The sequence below is a fragment of the Biomphalaria glabrata genome, chromosome 4 (assembly GCF_947242115.1).
Source record: "Biomphalaria glabrata chromosome 4, xgBioGlab47.1, whole genome shotgun sequence".
Taxonomy (NCBI): Eukaryota; Metazoa; Mollusca; class Gastropoda; family Planorbidae; genus Biomphalaria; species Biomphalaria glabrata.
The window spans coordinates 2,802,648-2,822,667 of record NC_074714.1 but is presented as its reverse complement, the minus strand read 5'-3'; the positions used below and the strand labels follow the sequence as shown (position 1 = coordinate 2,822,667).

Genomic DNA, 20,020 nt, shown 5'->3' with positions numbered 1-20,020 from the left:
ATGAGAATTATAGTTTTATAGAAAGTGGCAGCAGATGGCGCTGTTGGTCGGGCATGTGATAGTACAAATGTTTCAGTGCGATGATAGCTTGTTCAAGGTCATATACAGTCACCGGCTTGATAATTACAGACACCGGCACTATGGAGATAGGCCTGGTCTACTGACTGACAATTAAAGCAAGATTAATGGAAGAAAGCAGTGTCTTGGGGGTTCGCACACTGTACTTGAATACAGTTTCTTCAAGCAAAGCTACAGTATTGCGTTTGCAGGAAGTTGCTGCCCGATTGTATTGTTATGACAAAAAGTTGACTTAGGGAAAAAGTCGCAGTACAAAGTTAGGAACAAGGAGCTTAAGAGAAAAAGTATGATTGTCCAGAAAGCACCTAGATCTATCAGTTACACTCAGGATACCTTAAATAGGAATATTCGTTTAATGTATGGAGTTGGAGCGTCTTTATCGAGAATACACCCACTTCGTCTGTCTGGACCAAATCTTTTAGCCTGCACTTCTCCTACCTCCCATTCTCGGATCGACCTGAAACTTTGCACAATTATTCACTGTCGGTGACAGCACGTGAATCAAACAAATCAAATTAACTAATTATTTAATCAATTAGTCGTGATTCATTAATTTTTTAGTTTATATGGAAAATGTACTGAATTAACGGGAGATGCGCCTTGCAATAATGAGAGATATGGGAGCGATTGAACGGCGCATCCCTCCTATCCCAAAGCGCGGATAGAACTGTTGTCAACATGCAAGATAGCAGGCGCATACACAGAATACAGAAACTAGATTAGGCACACACACACACACACGTGTTTACATTTAATTAGAGTAGCGTTGTTAGTAAAATCACTAAACCTAGGGACACTTCAGGACAGAAGACTTGTCATGGATGATTGTGTGTATAGTCCGATGTTCCTTGTGTGTGTGTCAGTGGGAATGTCTGAGTGTGTATGTCTGCACCAGGACAGTTGCCAGTGTGTTGTGTGATAAAGTAAATATTGTGTTCGTCTTAATGGGCGCTTGGGAAATGCATTTTAATTTTACGCTTCAAATTTTGAAAGGGACGCTGGGACTACATTTAAAAAATTGACTACTGTATCATGTCAGATGAGCATAAGGGCGCTAAGGACTCAAAAGTCAGGCAAAAGTTGTATCGAATAGCGAAGTCACGTGCTGTTTCGTTGAACGTTAGTTGACAGCTCAAAGTCTTCCGCGAAGTAATGCAAATGATTGGGAGTTGCCTCGCTTTACCTGTTCAAATTATTTTGTAACGCGTTCGTTTGATCTGACATGTGTTTTTTTTTTTTTTTTTACCTATTCGAGACCTAAGAAGTTTTTATAGTAAAAAAAAAACAAACTGTCGATCGTACTATGTTTGAAATCATTTCTATACAAGGCTAGATGCACTGCTTACAACATATCTAATATATAAAGTAGAATGTAAGGCGTATGTATGTATGTCCCGCATAGAAATAAAAAAAAAACGTTTGAAAAATCGTGATAAAACTTTGTCATAAATGTTCCTTAGGTCATTACGGAGACCGTAGTATATGTTTAATGTCCCACCCGCAACCGGAAGGCCCTACAAATAAAAATGAATCAAAATTTATCCCAATTAAAGAATGAAACTTTTTAACGAATCGGGTAGACCCGTTTACACAGTATTGCATATTGATATCGATATGTCGGCTATACAGGTAAACTCATTTTTACACTCATTTTTCATGGCAAAATGAAAAAAAAAAGTTTAATATAAATCTAAATCCAATCCACTAGATCAGTAGAGCCCAAACTAAGGTCCGCAGGCCGCGGGTCGAATCCGGCTAGTTGTGTTATAAAATGTTTAGACACAGTATCCTGTGACACATACGATGTAACTCTTTCTCTGGGAATGCCATCCTCAATCATGACCTCCAGTAAAAGATAAGGATTCTAGACACATCTAGACACCATGTGCTTAAAAATATTCCATGTGTTCAGGAAATGATGTTCAAGTTTGTAACTCAGGGGGCGGAGCTAAGAGGGAAACACGTGACGACAGAAATAAAAAAAAAAAAAGATTATAGGATACTGACGGGAGACATCAAAAGCTATTCTTGCTGTTCAGTCTTGTTTTACATTGTGTAACATCTTGTTTGCACCGTTCTCAAGACTAGTAAAGAAGATTGTGTAGGTTTATGTTATTAAGCGCATTAAAAAAAGAAGTTTACTTTTGTATTATTGACTGTAAGAAATAGAAAAGGCAGCTTCAAAATGTTCGTCTGCTACATATACTGATTGTGAAGAAACAAGTCCTTTTACGTTTAAAGTGCCTTTTAATGGACCTCGTTCACCAATTGTAAACAAACAACATTTAGTCACGTGATCTTATTGATAAAACAACGAAAAAAACTGTAACGTGACAACCATCATGAATTAAACATGAGATCGTAAATTATATAGAAGAGATAGAGCACCACGTGGCTAAATGGTGTTTGTTTACAATTGGTGAATGAGGTCCATTGTGGAACATTTCAACATAACATATATACACGGCAACATTATATACAGACCCCCCAACTCCACTAGATGACTTCCTCTCTTCTTGTTTGCACACTCGTCACTTCCCCCCAAGTCCCCTAACTCCGATACCCAACACTTGACCGCGTGTCACGGTTGACCAGACACAGTAACCGTGTCACAACACTGATCTAGCCATCTGCTTCACACTAGTAATCTCAGTCTCAACAACAACCTCATCAATATTCAGCGCGCAATAAAGTAAAAAGAGCAGACGTGTGCGTAGCAGAAATGAAACGAAACTTGAAAATATATCCCACCATTTTCTTTCACTATTTAAACCGTACTGTATGTAATTGTATTGCTAAGTGAAAGGTATCTACAGAAGTACATTCATCTTACCAATGTTCCCAGGTAGCGTGGTCGAGAACTTGGCGTGGCTACCTATGAAGGGGGCTCGAGTTTCGATACCGACTCGAGCAGAGTTGTGTTTACTGAGCGCCTAAAGGCAGCATGGAAAGCCTTCTCCCAGATACCCCCTCCCCCCACTGGTCCACAAATGAGATTGGACCAAAGCGCTCTGAGTATGCTATAAGCATAAAAGTAGCGCTGCATAAAAGCTGTAATTTTTATAGCAACTGAAGCGAACCTTACTGCCGATATTAGCGTATATCAACTCTCTTGTCTGTCTTGGGTGGCTCGGAAAATATCTACAGCTTCCTAGAAAGACTGAATCCTCAGTTCAAGATGTATTTTCCATATCCGAGACGAGTTTCTATTGAATTTAGTGATTCCCCTCCCCCCCCCCCATCTCTTTTTGTGTTTTACCCGTTAGATCGTCTTAAGAGCTGAGCCGAAGGCTCTTCGAGCTCTAAGTTTGGAAAAAAAAACTGTTTGATCGTCAAACAGAAAAAAAAAACCTGTGTGAACACACAGTTCTGTCTGGAAGAGACCCAAGTCAATGCCTATGTAAAGCATTGCTATTTCCGATGCATCTGGCCCCCAACGCATGGGCTAGACACGGCCGAAGGCCGAGTGCACCGGGAACCTCCGCCATTTTCCTTCGTTATACCAAGCTAACCGGTGGGTGACTCGCCATTTATGCAACGGTCCCATGAGGAACGGGGCATGGATTTGTGACAGGTACGTGGGGACTCTTTAACAACTTCGCACCGTGCAATGGGTTGACGCTCGTCTATCCGTGGGCATCTCCACGGGAGTTTTGTGTTGCTACCCATTTAGCGTAACCACTTCCTCTAATGCTCGTTTCCACACGAGCGCCACGATGAGGCGGAGTAGCTTGCTCGCGTGTGTTTTACCCTAGGTATTTAAAGGGAAACTCCGATGGTTTTGATATATTTTATCTTATCTTATATGATACAGACGTTACTTGATGCATTTAGTCATGCATATTAACCAATGACCTAACGATATGTGTTTTAAGTTACAGATGAGGAATGTATTATTCTTTTCATTTTAGTTTCAATCAATAACTTAGTAATGGATGTTTTTCTGACGTAATTTTTCTGCGCATCCAAAACGGTCAGATTTTTTCCTGGGTTTATATGTGGCTTCATAGCTCAAATGTGTAGCCTACATACACGTGACCAGGTTGTTAACATTAGTCAGACTCCCAGCCTATTTACTTCTTAGGCAGAGAGGAGTGTCGATGAAAATGCTTTTTCCTCTAATGTCAATTATCATAATGCTTTGAGATCTAAATGACTGTAGATGTAGACCTAGATCTCAGTAGGACCGACTGGTATGGTGGTACCTACTATATGTTTCGGCAACTTTAATCTATGAAAGATGTCTGTCACTAACATTGCTGCGCAATTTAAAAAAAAAAAAGATGTAATGTATATTTTCCCCACTTCGATTAAAATCTTCAGAAAAGTGTCTACCTTTACAGTTTATATTTTTTTAAAAAGTTTATTGAGTTAATATATAACGAAAAGCTAAAGTAAAGTGTACATGCTCGTTAAAGAAATAGATCTTGTAAGCAAAGAAAAAAAATAAAGTGTCAAGAAGATTTACTTGCTTGACTAACCATGTGAGTGTGTATTTTCTCGCCTGACCAGTCAACGTGCAACAATCGCTGTCGCGTGGTCGTCTTGTCATGACCGACTACACGTAACCAACTAAAGCTCTAGGGCCACTCTAGGCTAGCCTTACACTGACCAGTTTGGTAGAATCAATCGGACACGATCTATTTACTTTTTGGGACAGGGAGGGGCGTGGATGAAAATGCTTTTTTTTTCTCGACTAGGTTATCGTAATGCTTTGAGATCTATGTATAACGGTACCAGTGACTAACACAGCTATGGACGAGGCCTTCACTAAACTTAAAAGAGTCAACTTCTAATGTTTGGCCGTTCAGTTTTATGAAACATCGTATCTCCACTGTCTACCACAAAATAGTTGGTCTATAACTTTTTTTTTAGCCCTAATTTTGAGGTTATATGTATTGTTAAATACCCCATCGTGCATTTCACCCAAAAAATCTAGTAAAATATCCCATCATGCCCTTAATCCAAAAAAAATGACTGCCTGGTCGAGCGGTTTGCGCGCTGGACTGTCGTTTGCATCCAAAATATGTAGTAAAATATCCCATCATGCCATTCATCCAAAATATGTAGTAAACTATCCCATCATGCCATTCATCCAAAATATCTAGTAAAATATCCCATCATGCCATTCATCCAAAATATCGAGTAAAATATCCCATCATGCCATTCATCCAAAATATCTAGTAAACTATCCCATCATGCCATTCTTCCAAAATATCTAGTAAACTATCCCATCATGCCATTCATCCAAAATATCGAGTAAAATATCCCATCATGCCCTTAATCCAAAAAAATGACTGCCTGGTCGAGCGGTTTGCGCGCTGGACTGTCGTTTGCATCCAAAATATGTAGTAAACTATCCCATCATGCCATTCATCCAAAATATCTAGTAAACTATCCCATCATGCCATTCATCCAAAATATCTAGTAAACTATCCCATCATGCCATTCACCCAAAATATCTAGTAAACTATCCCATCATGCCATTCATCCAAAATATCTAGTAAACTATCCCATCATGCCATTCATCCAAAATATCTAGTAAACTATCCCATCATGCCATTCTTCCAAAATATGTAGTAAACTATCCCATCATGCCATTCATCCAAAATATCTAGTAAAATATCCCATCATGCCATTCATCCAAAATAGGTAGTAAACTATCCCATCATGCCATTGGTCACTTTTACTGTCATTGCGTAAAAAATATATATATTTAAAAATAGAGCCATATCGGTTGCAGCGTTGCTCACAAATCTGATCGTGAAGCTAGCAGACGATAAGGTACAGACATCTGTGCTGCAACAATAACAAACGAGCCTATGTCAACGTGTGACTATTGACCATTAAGTGTTATACACAGGATCTTGGGTTTCCCGCTCTGGTTTAAATCGTGTCGGATCAACTTAATAAATTTATGAGCCCGACCCAGCACGTGCAGATCATTCCACCAGGTCACATTTGTGTGTGTGTGTGTGTGTGTGTGTCACACGTGTTGCTTATACCATGTGCTCACGTGACATTTGTTTTGTTACTGTTGCGAGCATCAGGTGAGCGGACTGTAAAGGGTGATTACCACTTTTAAAAAATGTTAATGTTAACAAAAGTCGATAAGAGTTGTAGAACCTGAGTGAATTAACTCACAAAAATATGCAAACTTAAGTTACCTGTTATAAAACTCTTGTAATAGTAAACAGCAAACAAAAAACATCACGGGTCTAGCACCGGGGCCGGCAACCTGCGGCTCGCGAGCCACATGCGGCTCTTTGGCTGTGAAGCTGCGGCTCTTTAGTTCCATACGCAAATATTAATTATTTTAACGAAACATTTTAAAAAATAGTTCTGAAATGTTTAACTAGTATTAGGCACCGATTCTATTTCTCAGCCTCTTGTACTCGCTTTTCACCACACCCCTTCCCCGTGACACGAGTCGTCACTGTCGTCAGTCCGTTGGAAGCTCTCGAATGACTCAGTCGTTGGATGTTTTTATGTAGGTGTTAATTCTCTTTCGACGCAAGACAAATTGGCATTTTCACCACTCGCTTTGGCTGTGACGTATAGTGTGGTGTTTTAAGTAAATGAGTTAGAAGCGATTATCTTCTCAAAGTTAGAAGCAATCTATGAGTAACGCTAATCTGGTAGACTTTGCGGTACCACCAGAAATTGCACAATAAGGCAACCCATTTACAGATGGTATGTCAAGACTGCTTCCTGCATGCATCTGAAGAACTGCTTCGTGATTTTAAAAACAAACCATAAATCTTTTAAAAAAAAGATTTGCCACTATTCGCTAAAACAGTGAGAGATAGAAAAGCTAAAATGTTTTCAAATGTAACATATTTGCAGGTGGAAGATATTCAGCTTTCTTCTGTCTTATCACTTGTTGTGGATGAGTCTTGCGGAATATACACAAGGTGCAAGGTGCCCTTTTTGTCAGGATTATATCTTCCCAAGCTCCAAAAGAATTACTTCTAGGATTACTACCATTCTCATTACAAACTAAAGGGAAAGATAGAGCGAAAGCCGTGCAAGAATACCTTGAAGACAATAAGATCGATTTAAATAAAATCATTTCAAAAGCAACTTATGGAGCCAGAAATAGGACAGGAAAAAAAAAGGGACAACAATGATTCTTCGAAGCAAACTAAACCATGGAATTCTTACATTTCACTACATAATACACCAAGTAGCGCTTTGTGCCTAAAACAATTCCAACCGAAATAGTTAAGGTCATAAATTTGGTAATCAAGATTGTTAACAGCATCTTGTCAAAAGCATCCTACCATCGTCAGTATAAAGACTTTTTAAATGAAATGGAGACCTTTTTTTTTTCAAAATAAAGTGCGATGGCTTTCCAAAGGTTGAAACGTTTCGCTTTGTGCTTGAATGAAATAAATACCTTACTAAATGGTAAAGGCATAAATCCCCCTGAATTAGAGAACGGGAAATAGTGGCAAAAAGTTTACTTTATGGTGGATATAACAGAGAAGTTCAATAAGCTGAATCTAAAACATAGCCTATGTTTTGGTAGTAGAATTGGTTTGTTTTGAAGAAAAATTTATTCTTTTTTACAGAAGATATTCAGAGCGGTAAGTTACTTCATGTTCAATGTCTAAAGCAGTACCGCTATCAAAATCAGTGCAACTATTGACACGAATTACTTTAGCACAGTTGTAAAATAATCAAAGATGAATTTCTTGACAGACTTGAGCAGTTCAAAACCAACAAAACTATTCTAGCATTCCTGGTACAGCATCTCAACACAAATAGTCACGAAATCTACACAAAGGTGTATGGAATTGATGCTGGAATTAAATGCAATTGCTCGATTTAAAAAGTAAAGCTTTGTGGGGTAGAAAATTTACAGAGTTAAAAAGCAGAGTTAAAAAGCGGAGTTAAAAAGCAGAGTTAAAAAGCAAGTTGGAAGTGTTGGAGGTCCAGAAATGTATGTACGTAACGCAACAAAAGTGGACAGCTTTAAAAGGAATGCCGCGAGTTGATTCTGTGCATGGAATAATCCTCCAGATTTCTATAAAGTGTGGTGAAGAAGTTGGCGTTTGGAATGCTGACTATCTTTGGATCGACATATTCGTGCGAGCAAGCGTTCTCTTGCAGGAATATAATTAAAAGAAAAGTATGAAGCCAAATAATAAATGAAAATTTAGAGTCGTGTTTCAAACTAAAAACAAGTTATTAGCTAAATTGATCCAAACTTTCTAAAACCTTTGCAAAGCCATCGCTCCCATTGCATTTATTTGCTCGATTGTTTGTTATTGAAGAATAAATAGATTGTGTGAGTACTATTTATAGTTGGCAGGCGAGTAAAAACTTTTGTGGCTCTTTAAAAACTTTTAAATTTTGTAAATTGTATTTTTTGGCTCTTCCGACTCATAAGGTTGCCGACCCCTGGTCTAGCAGATACCCCAGTTGTGCTAAACCCCCATCAGGCTACGGGGGCCTCAGAAATTTCCGCTATCCGTGTCTCGGGCCACAGATCGTCAATTTCAAGGGAAATAAGTCAACGCAGTTTCACTATGCACCGTGGGCAGATGCTTCCAGGGGCAGCATAGCATCGTATGGATATGGTCCGCTACAGAGGCGGCTTAGGAGGTGGCGAGTAGGGAAACCGCCACAGTCTCCGCGCCTGAGGGGGCCACGCGAGAGCAGAATTTATTTTTATCTTGTTCGTCGATGTTGATTAAAGGTCACCTAATGTTCCAGGACAGCGGGCAAAGTTTTACCTATATAGTACGAAAATATCATATGGCTAATGGTACAGTAGTCCTAACTACATAAGGTAGCTTTCTTTTTTTTTTTTTTGGCAATCATATGGCCTACATCAGTGATGCCCAACCTTATTCATCCTGCGGGCCATTTATATTTCCGACACTCGTGTCGCGGGCCACATGACCGATAAGGTACAAAAACGAAATGAATTTGACTTGAAACTATTTGATTAGAAACTTACATTAATGATTAGACATTGGAAGTTTTTCTTTTTTTACCGCCTCGGAAAGTGGCTTCATTTCTCTACTTCAAATGGGAGCAACATTGTCGCTAGTTTTACCACCAACTCATTTTCTTTTCTCTTTTTCATAACTTTCCCCATCAATCATCTTTTATTTGCGGCTCATACCAAGAGTGCCGTCATATTTGTTCATAATACCGTTATACATGTGGTTGTTTTTTTTAAACAGCCACATTTTATTTACTAATCCAATATGTTGGCATATTATTATGTTTCAATAGCAAAGATCTGTTCACTTTTCTTGGTAAATTCTACATTTACAGTCCCATTTCGTAAACGAAAAATGATAAAGGTCTTGTTACAAACCTATCAGAGCCCTAACATTGTAAAAATATTTCAACCTTTTTTTTTTATAAAGGGGGGATTGTCTACATTTTGTGCTGACGTTTCAGCGGGCCTGATAGAACCACGTCGCGGGCCGGATCTGGCCCGCGGGCCGTACTTTGGGCACCACTGGCCTACATCATTAGAAACGGGCGAGCCCATTATATGTAGACTACGGTTATTGTTCACGGGCCCTCGTATGACACTCGCCCCCCGTGTCCCACGTACTGCTAAGTCCACCTCTGCGTGCTCTCTGGGAGTTGTCTGCCTTATAACAAATGCTGGAAGTTTTACAATAACTCTTTTATGTGCTAAAATTTCTTTCTTAATTTAACCTGATGATAGTAAAACAACGATGTTTAACTCTTTGCGACCAGAGAGTAATAGACATTTCCGATACATGCCGGAAATGGCTAGAAGGCCGCAGGTTTGGCGACACCGAGAGATAATTTAAAGCAAAGTGATGCCACGCTTTAGCGCGTTGACCACGCCAAGACGTGAAACATTCGAACAATTTCGTGTTACGAACAATCCTTGGGCCACACACATGAAATCATGATCCTCTACATACATGTGGATTGGGTGATGGGGGAAAAAAAAGTTGACATTGATCTGCTCCTGAAACATGCAACTCACCAGCGTCAACATGCGTCAATAATAAAACACGTTTTTTTTTCCTTTACTCACACTCTACTCACACAGTGATACAATCTCCGACACGCTGACTCAACACACGTGTTGATAACTTGGAGGATTCATAAAAAGTAAGGTCATCTTTTTATGTAGCAGGGTGTCATTTGGCCAGCACAACAACCAACCGCCGTTACTTTCCCCAACTAAAGTCAGGTACCCATTAGAGTCGGGTGGACTCAGGGGCGACCTAAAAATCCAGAAATTCAAAATCCCAGTCAGCACCGAGATTCGAACCCAGGACTCCAGGTTCGAAAGCCAAGCGCTTAACCACTTAGCCACCGCTCCCCTCGGAGGATTCATAGTTGTCTTTAAATTATTCAAACCCACTATGATTCTTATAGTCCCCTTCCACCAACTATGATTAGTCTGTTTAGTTACACTACAAAGTAAAGTGATCTATGGGGGCAGATGAAATATAAAGTACATCTGTTTCTGTGGCCGACGGTTAACGAGGGTGCCATTTGGCCAGCACAACGATCAACCTCCCTTACTTTCCCCATCGGAATAGCGTAGAAAATGGGCGTCCTAAACGTCCCGAAGGTCAAAGTCCATGTCTTGACGGGGATTTAAACTCGAGACCCCCTAGGTTTGGAAGCCAGGGTGCAGTGTCTGTTATATAATCTACCATAGTTGTGTCGTTCGTTATAAGTGTTCTGTTATTCCGGCGGTCAAACAATCAGATGTCCTCGCTTCCGTCGTGTGTGGGAGACCTAACTAAGGGAGAAATCGAGAACTTAGTATTCCTAATGGAGGTCGGGGGAGGGGGGTTACTTAAACGGTGTCGAGTGCTCACGCCCAAAACACAACCACATACACACACACATACACCCACACGGACTCTAGTGTAGCTGAACTCACAAGCAGAAACCATATTTTAAGATGGAGATCTTCGCTAGTCTCGTGAACCGTGGCGTGAGCTACACACCACCAAACGTCCCGGACACCTGTTACACCTCACTGCGGGAGGAGGTGCTGCGGGGGGGGGGGACATTCTTTGTCAATCATAAACATGAGAAGCGAGTTGAGAAAGACGAACATCGAACTGTCTCTAGTGCTCTATGTCTCCTTCTGGGTAGTCATTCAAATTGTTTTTGCATCAAGTCTTGCAGTGTTTGTAAAAGAAAAGCTAGTAATAAAGTACAAAGAAAGAAATATTTTTTTTACAAATCACACAACGGCAAAATCCTTAAATTTCCATGCATTTTAAATAGAAAGCTGTCATCAACTTTTAAAAGTTATCTTTCTTGGCGCTCGTGCCTTTTGTTAGACACCTAGTTTATAGTGTTAGTTATTTAGCGACGCACCATAGAAGACGTATATTGAACGGGACTAGTGACGTTTGGGATATTTTGGGTTAGAGACTGGAAAATCAGCGATAGAATTCTCTAGGGTAAAGACGTGTTTACTTGACAGAGACTTTTACTGTGGCCTTTTCTTGGAATGAATATCTTATGAATTGTTCATCAGTGTTGACCACATCTCTTTACTCGTTAAATCGATCGTCTTGTTTATTCTGTATTGTTGATCAACTACACTGAATACACCCGAACAATAAAACTCAAACGCTTGCAGAGTAATTGATTGAAATTCAACTGTCATCTATAGTTGACCTCAAGACAGTCTGAACAAGGCCATCACACTTTACAATGCTCGTAAACAAAGTGCACCACTTTTTTTCCCAGTCAGTGGCCATCATCTCATTTCCTTGTAGGGTCCTAGTGGTTCATATCTTTACGTTGCCTAGACCACTTGTCTTCCTAGCGAATTATTTTGTTTGTTCTATTTTTATTTTCAGTAATCTGTCGACAAATATTGGTACTGTTTTAGGTCCTCTCGCGCCTTTCGATCGGTAATAGGTGATTTCGATAAGCTATCCCGACAAGATCAACGTATAATTTTTCGCATCAGAACCGGGCACAACAGAATGAGACAACATATGTTCCGTGTTGTACTTAATAATAACAAAAACCATGTTACTTTCAAAGCTTTATTTCACTGAATGACAAACAACTACACTTTTTCTTCTTGAAACTGCCTGGTAGAGTTGAGCCTTCGGCTCTTGGAACTCCAGGCCAGCAAAAGTGCAACAAGAGCTCCCTTTCACCGGCCTGAATGAGAACAGTGTACACTGTTCTGTCTGGCGGGGTGACAGACTCGAGGCCAGAGGTCGCGTGCACAGGGACCCTTGCCATTTTCCTTTTCTATACCAGGCTAACCGTGGGGGACACGCCATTTAAGTAACGGCCCCTTGAGGAACGACGCCTGGATTGTGACAAGGTTTTGGGAGCTTTTTTTACAACTCCGCACAGTGCAATGAGGATGCTCTCGCACCCCCTTAGGCACCCCTACGGGAGTCTTTTGTTTTGCTACCCTTTAGCCTAATCGTTTCCTCCTACGATCGTTTCCACCCGGGCGCCACTATGAGGCAGAGTAGCATCCCCGGGCAAGCAACTACACACAGGGTAGAGAGCACAACACGAAATACGGTCAGTACACAGGCTAACAAATGTAAACAAACACTAAGGGGGCGACAACCAAATAAACAAATTCACGACATTCACCCTACGTTTAAATTTTGTACATATAACAACCACAGGCAGTCAAAGCAAAATACAAAGATCAATAAAACATAAACATCTAAGCACATCAACAATACTGGTTAATAGCAAACTGCTTATCAAACACATTAGTCTGTTAAACCCTGTAGTTGGGTTTTGATTTTCTTTCTCTTAGGTTATATCGGCAGTTTGGATTGGCATTATCATTACTATCAGTACCCAGTACTAACAACGTTACTTGGTGACTCGATGGTCGGGGCTTCAACCGGGTCCACTTCCCCCGATAAGAATGGCTTGGTTGTTCGGTTAGCAGGAGGGTTCAGAGTAGAGTTCTCTACGTTGGTTTCTGTTTCGCTTTGAAGTGAGGCTGTCGCATTCCCTAAAGAACCGTCTCATTCCCGAAAGAACCGTCTCATTCCCGAAAGAACCGTCTCATTCCCGAAAGAAGCGTCTTATTCCCAAAAGAACCGTCTCTCAGCACAGGGGAAAGCCATTTAACTTGGCACGCCTTAAAGCCAAAAACAAAGAGACGGCGTATCTTGATTAGGGAACTGCTGTTCGCCGATGATACTGCACTCAAATCTCACACACAAGAAGGATTGCAGATGCTTGTGAATGCTCTGGCAGCTGCTTGTCAAGAATTTCGCCTTACAATATGGCTCTCCAAGACCGAAATCCTGGCACAAGATGTCGCAGAAATACCTGTGATACATATTGGAAATCACACACTTACAGTGGTGCAGGAATTCACATACTTGGAAACAACAATTGCTTCAACCTAGATTAGACACTGAGCTGACAAAAAGAATAGGAAAGGCTTCTGCAGCAATGGCAAAACTCTCCAAGCGCATGTGGGGAAATACCAAATTGACTACGGCGATCAAAATCCTAGTCTACAATGCCTGCGTTCTGAGCACATATCTTTATGGCAGTGAGAGTTGGGCAACTTACATGCATCAAGAACACATTGAATAGCTTCCACTTACGCTGCCTGCGACGCATAATGTGCATCTCCTGGAGAAATCATGTCTCCAACGAGGACGTTCTGAAACGGGCCAACAGCATCTATGCTCTTCTTATACAGAGAAGACTACGCTGGCTCGGTCATGTCACTCGCATGCCAGATGGAAGAATCCCTAGACACACTGAGCTTGCAGAGGGAGTCAGACCCAAGATGTCTGATAGCGAGACATGAGAACCACAGGCATCAAACAAAATATGTTGGAGGAGATGCCCAAGACCGGACAGCATGGAGACAGACTGTACGTGCTGGTACGAACTTCGGCGAGTACAAAAGAAAGAAAGCTGCATCAGTCAAGAGAAAAAAGAAGAAAGCTGCCCTGTCAACTAGCCCTAAGTCAGATGCATACACATACACGAACTGTGTCAAGGTCTGCCGCTCCAGAATCGGTTTGATCAGTCACACCAGAGTCTGCCCCGTCTCAAGACGAAACCAAAGTCATGGATTTACCTGGGCGCATCCATTGTCTTTCGAGACACAATGAGTCATATATACATTGACCCTTCAATAGCATGTTAGTTTATAATAAGAAAACGTTACTTTTGGTATAGAATTATAGGAGAACGCGTGCTCTTTTTATATAACACAAATTAAAGTTTATTAATCCAAAATTAATTTAGTTCAATGGGGTCAAATCCACGTTAGTATCGTTAGTTAGGGGAGAAAGGGTTAATAAAACTTAATATTTGTTAGTTTTGCGCTTGTGTTAAGTCATTTAGTGATGAATTGTTTTAAGTCTTGTTACGCTGCATTGTCATGCAAATTAGTCGCATGTTTCTTTACACTCATATTGGCGCTTTGCTCTAATGTTGGACTATACGTTTGTTCTGTGTAGGCAAATGCCAGCTGGAACGTCTGCTGGCTGACCTACAGCACAGCATCGCCGTCATGAATGTCCGTCTAGTGAAGCAGCTGAAGAGGAGGGACCGCTGCCTGGCCAGGCTACAGAGGAACTCGGACATAGTGACCGCCATCCTGCAGGCGGCCTCACTCAAGAGACGTAAGTACATATATCTCTATGTTATATGTAGTATTACATCTGTTAATCATGTTTTGTCATCTTCTCTTATGTTCGTACTCGAGGTAACAAAAAAGGTTTATTGTAAGAATGTTCACATCAGAAGTAGTTTTTTTTTTATTATGTATTAAAAACGTGCGGCATTATTAGAAGCTTTCAAAAGTTAAAACACACACACAAACTTCTGATGTTTATAAAGGACTGGAAAGAAGCTAATGGCACCCCCCTATTTAAAAAAGGAGAAAAATCTGACCCAGGAAACTACAGACCAGTATCACTTACCAGCATCACATGTAAAATCCTAGAACACATAATTTGTAGCAACATCATAAACCACTTAGACAAACATAATGTCCTCACACCATACCAACATGGCTTTAGGAAATATAGATCATGTGAAACACAACTAATAGGACTAATTGATGATTTTTCAAAAGGTTTAGATAATAGTGAACAAATAGATGCTATCTTACTAGATTTTTCTAAGGCTTTTGACAAAGTACACCCCCATAGTTTGCTTAAAAAATTAAAAAATTTCGGCATTAATGGTTCACTGCATCAGTGGATTAAAGACTTTCTGATAGGGAGAGAACAAACTGTAATAATAAATGGCTCTAAATCAACACCGATAACAGTAAACTCAGGTGTACCTCAAGGAACAGTCGTGGGTCCACTACTATTTTTAATTTACATAAATGATTTACCAAATTGCATTACTTCAGGAACAAAAGTCAGATTATTTGCAGACGATTGCATAATATATAGAACAATAAAAACAACACAGGACACAGATATTTTACAAAGAGAATTAGATGAATTACAGAAATGGGAATCAAATTGGAGCATGTCTTTCCACCCAGAAAAATGTCAGTTGTTAAGAGTAACAAAAAAACTAAAACAAATTAATTCCACTTATCTTATTCATGGCAAACCAGTAACACAGACTAAAAACGCAAAATACCTAGGTGTTATAATAAATGAAAAACTGTCATGGAATCCACATATTGATGAAACTACAAAAAAATCAAACAAACCATTAGGATTTATTAAAAGAAATTTCTATAAATCAAATAAGAACATAAAACTAAAATGTTATTTAACCTTGGTTAGGCCAATAATAGAATATGCATCCTCCATTTGGGACCCCTCAAATCAAGAAAACATTAAAAAACTGGAACAGACACAAAATAGAGCATTGAGATTCATAACAAACGAATATTCACATTTGACTAGAGTAACACCTTTAGTAAAATCACTAAATTTAGAAAGCCTTCAGGACAGAAGGCTCAAAAGTAAAGTAGCAATAATACATAAAACACTGAACCATAATCTTCAAATACAAAAACAAAATTTAATAAAATACTCTGAGAGACACAAAGATAAAGGCACATTCCTCATCCCATATGCTAGGACAAATTTGTACAAACACTCCTTCTTCCCTAGTGCTATTAGAGCATGGAATGGGTTGCCTGAGCTAGCCAGGAAAACCAGTGACTTGGCTGAATTTAAGTCATTGGTTAATATGCATGACTAAATGCATGACGCGTAGGACGTAATCATCTTCTTTTTTGAAGTAACGTCTGTATTATATAAGAAGATGTATGAGCTTTTTTATTTTTATAAGCACAAGGGGCATAATCTGAATATTTTTTTAGATTTAAAACAAATTCAAGCATTACTTCCCTTTACTAACCTGACTTTACTGACAGAAGTCGGTAACGAAAATGATTTAATAAACAAACAAACAAAAAATCTAACGTTACTTAAACTCTGGTCATGTAGAGCAGTGGTTCTCAACCTTTTAGGCTCGGCGACCCCTTTTTACAACCCCCCACTCTTCCGCGACTCCCCCCCCCCCTTTCCGTATACACACACAGCAATAGAAGAATGGACTAAAACAATTCATTTTTTCGATGGTCTTAGGCGACCCCCTGGCAAATCGTCAATCGACCCCCTAAGGGGTCGCGACCCACAGGTTGAGAACCCCTGCTGGACAAAAACAATTCATTTTTTTCGATGGTCTTAGGCGACCCCTGGCAAATCGTCAATCGACCCCCAAAGGGGTCGCAACCCACAGGTTGAGAACCCCTGATGTAGAGTAAGTCAACCTTAAACGCTTTTTGTCTTTATGCATATTCTTATGTCCTGGGTATTTGAATGTGTTCGTTCACCGCTGTCCACCTCCCATCACACGAATTCGATGACTTCCTCATTATTACTCTATAAAATACGAATTCGTTGACATTCAAGGGACGCAATGTTAAGAAACAATACACTTGCTGACAAAGACAAAATCGATATACGGCCTGTGAATAATTCAGGCGATGTTTATTTACGAATGGGCTTGATCGTCATGAATGAAAACCCGGTCGGCTATAATTAGCAGCTCCTTCACTGTCCTTCTTGCTTCAAGCCCTAGCCATATTCTCGTATCGTGTACACCTATTCTGCAACGTCATTCCTCTGTCTGGCTACGTCACTATTTGTTTACTGTCACTAAATATAATGCAGAAGATTTATTTATGAACTAACATACTCTCTAAGCTAAACTAGGTCACTACACTTAGTCAGCCGAACCCCATTCTGCCTTGGTTAGGGGGGGGGGGATGTGGTGGCCGAGTGATAAGCGCTTGGCTGACCAGCCGGAGGGTATCGAGATGGAATCCCAATGAAGCCTGGTGGGAAAGTAAAGGCAGTTGTTAGTAGTGCTTGTCCACATGACACACTCGATAACTGTCGGCCATAGAAATAGATAAGCGTTACATCGTCTGCCCCCCATATATCGCAAGGGGTGCCTTTATTACCTTTACAGTAAGCCTTATTTATGCACTAGTTATAGCAGAAGTTATTTGTGTTACTTGTTACTACATTTCCTGAATATCTCGGAGTTTCGCTTTGAATGATGCCTACGCCGGATATTAGGAATTAGGTGGCCAGAAAAGATAACTACTATCGATTTGTGGGAGAGAACTAGACAAAAGCCCATAGCCCAAGACATCACAAAACGAAATTGGAGCTGGATAGGACACACCCCTGCGAAAACCAGCTACTAATGTTGCAAGGCAGGCACTTGACTGGAACCCACAAGGAAAGAGGAAAGTGGGCAGACCCAAGCAAACCTGGAAGAGGTCAGTCATCAGTGAAGCTGAGGATACTGGAATGACATGTGAGCAGATGAAGAAAGCTGCTCAGAACCGAGTTCTTTAGAGAGGTGTGGTTGCGGCCCTATGCTCCCCTGGGAGTGCACAGGATTAAGTCAAGTTCGCTTTGAGAAGAAAAACAACTCTCAGAGTGGCTACTTGGTCTGACACACTTTGATATTTTAAGAAATTGTTTACAAAACTTATATACACTCACTCTGCCTGTCCGTCTGTCTGATACTATTTTTTTTATATATTTTATTTCTTCCACACTTACTCTATGATCAAAGTGAAAAATTACACTAGTATTTATTGTACCTAACAAAACATGAATCAGTAAATCAAATTCACCAATCAGTTAATTAATTATTGGAATTTTCTTTTTTAGTTTGGAATCGAAGAAGGTAAATATTGGCTACTTATTGAGAGATGTCGATGCATATTTGGAGTTATTCCCCTTATTACGTTTTGTATACGTTTTTTCCTCCAACTTCTCATTCTCCTATTCTTTTATTCAATAAAAAAAAATTACCAGTTCGTTAATTAATAAGTGTAAATTAATTTTGTTTCATGTAGAAAAAAAGAGCTTTTCCCAGCAGTGGCTTTTACAGTTCTTCCCCTTGGAAAAGCTTTCCTTAAAAAAAAGATTGTGTTTAGATGTTGCTTGTTCTGTGTAAGGCGTAACTGCCACTGAGCTATTGACTTGCTCAGTTTGGATATATAACCCGCAATTAAGGCTCGCCTCTCTTTTGGTTCACAAACTTGCACAGACTATCCGTAAGTTTTAAGGAACTCGATTTCTTCAGCAGGCATGGGATTGTTTTCATCATAAGGACTGTGAACGACTTTAGCAATAAATTATTTCATATGCATAAACGTGTTGACCGTTCTAACAAAAGAAAAACGGTTGGAATGGCATTGGAGAAGTAAAGTTCAGAGCTTGCTAACTGCAATCGTTGATGATGTTGAGGTAATTCTACTAGAATCTACTTTTTGATCTTTTTATGAAGCTTTGAAATGAATAAATCATTTTGGTAGTAGAGTTCATAAGTTTTTTTTTTTTGTTTTTTTTTTGGCTTAGCTCATTGTAAAGAGTATATTCTAAAGCTCTTGTGTTAAGGCTTGTTCAGAAATAGCATTTATATAGAAATGTGAACAACACGGCGAACCTTTAAAGTTGAGGTCAGAATAGAGAGTTCAGAGAAAAAAAAAAGTCATTTGTTTCTTTGGCCTCAAAGGCGCCCTAAAAATCCCGAAATTCAAAATCCCAGTTTTCACCGAGATTCGAACCTAGGACCCCAGGTTCGGAAGGCAAGCGATTAACCACTCAGCCACTACGCGGCCTTGAAGAAAACTTACAGAAATATGTTCTTCAAAATCGATCTTGCTGCAGACGCCGCTCGCGAAAGGCCGCCATCCCCACCACCCCAACGCTTGGAGCCCGCCGCCTCACAGTCTGAGAAACACTTCGACCCTGTAAACAAAGCTGAAATGTGTCAGCGTCTGTCGTGCCCCATTCTCGTAACGAACTTCAAGTCTGCTGGGGGCATTATAGGGGCTTTCTCTTATTGATCTTAAGGAAAAAGAACTTCCATATTTTGACCTTTAAAAAAAAATTTTCTTTCCTTGACTAGCTGAGCTGTAGCTGATCTAGGCACGAAACAAAATCAATGTTGCCAACTCTGAATGCTCTACTTCTCTTGCATAAATGTTCCAGCTAATAGCTAAATTACCTTTATTAATGTTTGTTTTTGCTGATAGTTTTTTTTTTTTTTATTTTTTATTTAAATATCATACTAGTTTGACATTTTTTTAAAATAAAAAATCCTCGCTTATAAATATGGAGACAGCTGGAGATAATTTACAAAGGCCGCGGGATACACATTTGAGAACTTAAGAAAAAACCACTGCCGAGGACAGACGCAGACGACAAAAAGAGAATCTGATAATCGACCGACTAAATCGGACAATGGTTATGTCTTCGCTGGGTGTGGCAAAATATGTAGGTTTCACCTGGGGATGCGTACTACTGTGAGATACTACACTCCTCATTAATCTTTCTTCTACGAAACACTCTTTTTGTAGGCCAGAAGGCTTAGACCAGTGATGCCCAAGATACGGCCCGCGATGTGGTTCCATCCGGCCCACCTAAATGTCGGT

At 40.0% G+C, this 20,020-nt stretch overlaps 1 protein-coding gene across 1 annotated transcript in view; it reads left to right on the top strand.

Moving 5' to 3' along the window:
• Positions 1-20,020, top strand: part of LOC106061689 (TBC1 domain family member 30-like) — a 67,553-nt gene that overhangs the window by 4,739 nt on the left and 42,794 nt on the right. Inside the window, exon 2 of the mRNA XM_056026810.1 lies at positions 14,538-14,702. Coding sequence (XP_055882785.1) covers positions 14,538-14,702 — 165 coding nt within the window. The remainder of the gene's footprint in view (positions 1-14,537; positions 14,703-20,020) is intronic.